This window comes from Dipteris shenzhenensis, chromosome 30 (assembly GCF_047967505.1).
Source record: "Dipteris shenzhenensis isolate YYH24624 ecotype China chromosome 30, Dip_SZ_1.0, whole genome shotgun sequence".
NCBI classification, from domain to species: Eukaryota; Viridiplantae; Streptophyta; class Polypodiopsida; order Gleicheniales; family Dipteridaceae; genus Dipteris; species Dipteris shenzhenensis.
Window position 1 is genome coordinate 6,096,615 of NC_141625.1, and position 3,117 is coordinate 6,099,731.

General features: G+C 44.8%; 1 protein-coding gene across 2 annotated transcripts; it reads right to left on the bottom strand.

The window, feature by feature from the left end:
• Window positions 1-534: 534 nt before the first annotated feature.
• Window positions 535-2,723, bottom strand: LOC147881649 (endoglucanase-like). Of its 2 annotated transcripts, none has more exons than XM_087401333.1 (7): window positions 2,543-2,723; window positions 2,210-2,410; window positions 2,049-2,126; window positions 1,748-1,900; window positions 1,496-1,604; window positions 1,224-1,387; window positions 535-999 (listed from the first exon to the last, which is right to left on the bottom strand). In XM_087401333.1, exons 1-7 carry the CDS (start codon window positions 2,696-2,698, stop codon window positions 667-669), a joined length of 1,194 nt encoding a protein of 397 aa, XP_087257459.1. In that variant the 5' UTR covers window positions 2,699-2,723; the 3' UTR covers window positions 535-666. The 2 variants fall into 2 exon arrangements, with proteins under 2 accessions (XP_087257459.1, XP_087257460.1); XM_087401334.1 differs by having other exon boundaries at window positions 2,210-2,384; window positions 2,543-2,596.
• Window positions 2,724-3,117: the final 394 nt, after the last annotated feature.

Genomic DNA, 3,117 nt, shown 5'->3' on the forward strand with positions numbered 1-3,117 from the left:
TTCTTTATAAGAGTGGTGCATAACACAATGGGTAGCAATGGGAATATAGTTCATGTGTTGAAATGAACATTTCTACATGGAACAAGGTGGCAAAACCACTATGACCTTGCTATAATGAAAGAAAGAAAGGCAACTATTAATGCACATGAACAACTTACATAAAACTAAACACTAACCTACTTTCCAACACGGTCACCTTGGCAAAGATAACAGAAAACTGATGCTCACCCAGATTAGCCAAAAAGAGGTAGCTCCTTCTAAGTAGGTGATCAATGATGTGAAATTTTGGTTAAAGGCAAGTGATGAATGATGTAATATTCTTGTTAACATAGTGAGTTCCTTAAATTATTGTTTAAGGAAATTGGTGCATGACATAATGAGTGCCTATGGAAATGCAATCATTTAACTAGTGATAAGAGTGGGAAGGGCCCTTCTATTCATATTTAGGAAGGGATAATGATTGGGAGGCTGAATTAAGGATACACGGTTATCTCTATAAGTCAGACATCTCTATAAGTCAATTGTTGACAATTGTTGAAGAGAGAAATGAGCAGAAGAGCGAGGAGCTCCAATTCTGACTATAATGATCATGAGCGAGCAGGAGCTTGGACTATCGATATTGTGTAGAATAAAGCTTCGCGAATGCTCCCGCGAAGAGTGCATTGATTATCGATATTGTGTAGAATAAAGCTTGGCGAATGCTCCCGCAAAGAGTGCATTGATGTAGGTTGTAGGTTCAAGCTCTTCTGAATTAGACCTGCGATCGTTAAAGCCATCGTGATGATCAGGTCCGCCTACGATCGCTCCCACGAGCTCGTTGGGATTGGGTGCATCCCTGTCGAACCACACCTCAAATCCTTCCCCGCATGTCATCAACTCCGTGCTGCCTTCCACCCTCTGTATCGACGCTCCCCTGTGATGCGCCTGCTGTGGATATGCCTCCCCGAACCCTACCATGTATGACATGCCCATTGGATTCTTTCCCAATACATAGTCCACCTGCCAGTTCTCCAGTCCAAAATTGACAGTCACATCATCAGTTCTTCCTGCTGAAGCGCAGCCCTCTTGATGAAGCTAGACATTGGGTTAACGACGTTCGATAATAAACAGTGCAAATTGTAACGCAACGAATTTAGGAATCCATTATACGATCCAGCGCCATCCCGATACTTTCAGGAATCGAAATCATCTCTTAAGGCCGTATCGCACATCGCTAACCTCACCTGATCTTTGGCGAAACCGAGGATGTCTTCTGGCATATATTCTTTGTTTCCACAACTGATCAAGCTTTTGTTCTGAGATAGGTAGCCTGAATATACTCCTGCCAAGAATGCTGCGCCGCCCACATACTGGGTATTTGCACCAGGCCGCACATAAAGCAAACCCCCTGCCACAGACACGTAAGAACCAGATATGATGATTGATCAGTAAGCGAATTGAAAGGCAAGGCTCCACACTTCTCTGAATTGGTCGTATTCAGACTTTGTCGTTATACCTGGCGTTCTGGAAATCTGAGTGATTGGGTTGCCAGGAAGATTTGCACACATGTAGAAATCTGCTTGGCCTTTGGCGGGTTGCATTGAAAAATCACCGTCAAAATATATCTGACAGTAATTGTGAGACAATCTAGGATGTTAAACGAAATACGATGAGAATTTACGACCTCCTATTATTCGACCATTGAAGACATTCAAATTCGAGTTCGATTTCCAAGCTGACCGTCACAAGAATATATACAATGACACACTTTGGATAGCAGTACGCCTAGACCAGCAATCTTGTTGTCCCAGCTGAATTCAGTCGCTTGACCAGAGCTGTAAATATTGCTTCGTATATATTGCAAGTATGCGTCGCTGTTCGTAGCCTTGAATAGCCAAGCTGCTCCCCACAGAAGCTCATCCTGTGAAAACAATTGTTTGAGGTTCATTTTTACTGGGCGGTAGCAAACATAAATTAAGTTAATATCTTCTCCTTCAGGCCTTCTTCATGCTCATAATGTCGTGGGCCAACAATTGGCCGTCTTAAATTCTAGCGAAATGGTAGCTCACATCATAGCCATCGTAGCTGCAGTAGAATGGGCATTCCCCGGTATACGACGCACGGTATCTATCGGCAAAATCGAAAAGCTGCAATAAGAGAATCAGCAACGTGTAAGGCAGGAGAAGACAAGATTGAGATTGCTTCTCACGGCTGAAAGAAGGCTCCTTACCGCGGCAGCTGTTTTGAGCAATTGAGATGAGTAAGCGGAATCGATATCTTGGAAAACTAAGGAAGCGGAAGCAAGCGCAGCCGCAGTTTCAGCAGCTACTTCCGTTCCAGGGTTGGATGCATTGATCTGATACGCAGTACGTGGCGTCTGCATAGTTTCAGGTCGCTGCCAACATCTATGGTCTGCGTTAGCGTCTCCAACCTAGGGAGCCAGGATTGATCAAACTTTAATTACATCAATTACCATGGATGAACCTGAGGATGATTAATATTAAGGGAGTTGGATTGAGTATATAAAATGGACGGCTAGAGTTTGATGAGAGTGCTAGAAAACCTGGACCCAAAGCTGAGTTGGCCCGGTGCTGGCCTTGAGGAAGTAATCTGTACCCCAGCGAATGGCATTTCGCATGTTTTGCAGTTCTCCTGCGGCGGCAAGGATGGAGGCGTACTCCAAGGCTCCCCATGACAGCATCGTGACTGTAAAGGCCATTGGAAAGCCAAACTTAACATTGTCTCCTGCGTCATAGTATCCTCCAACTAGGTCCACCTACAGTAATCAATTTCTGAAGTTGAGAAGCCTGGCGTTGCAAATTCACATCTCCTAGTTAGTGGGGAATAGTATACTCACTCTCTCTCTCACCAGGATCACACTTACATCCAACCTACTCCTAGCTTTGCTTTTTGCGTGCACTCCCATAACGCGCGTTATATGTGCCTGCACTTTCGAGCTAACAACGCCAAAGACATGACTCAGCGGGACAATGCTATGTTGGAGAGAAGAATGGAAGGAAGCAAGAGATGAGTCCAAGGACACGGGGAGCTACATTGGAATCGCTTCCATCAAGCAGAGCTGAATCTCCTCTCCAGACTACTCTCTGATCGGAGGGCAGCTTCCCGGAGCGTTGGCAT

What these genes read in the sequence shown, in the direction of transcription:
- LOC147881649 (XM_087401333.1), bottom strand. Translation starts at nt 2,698, where the DNA reads ATGGCCTTTACAGTCACGATGCTGTCATGGGGAGCCTTGGAGTACGCC. An exon ending in GCAGCTACGATGGCTATGAT is followed by an intron (nt 1,901 to 2,048) that starts GTGAGCTACCAT and finishes TTGTTTTCACAG; the next exon opens with GATGAGCTTCTGTGGGGAGC. An exon ending in TCAGATTTCCAGAACGCCAG is followed by an intron (nt 1,388 to 1,495) that starts GTATAACGACAA and finishes TGTCTGTGGCAG; the next exon opens with GGGGTTTGCTTTATGTGCGG.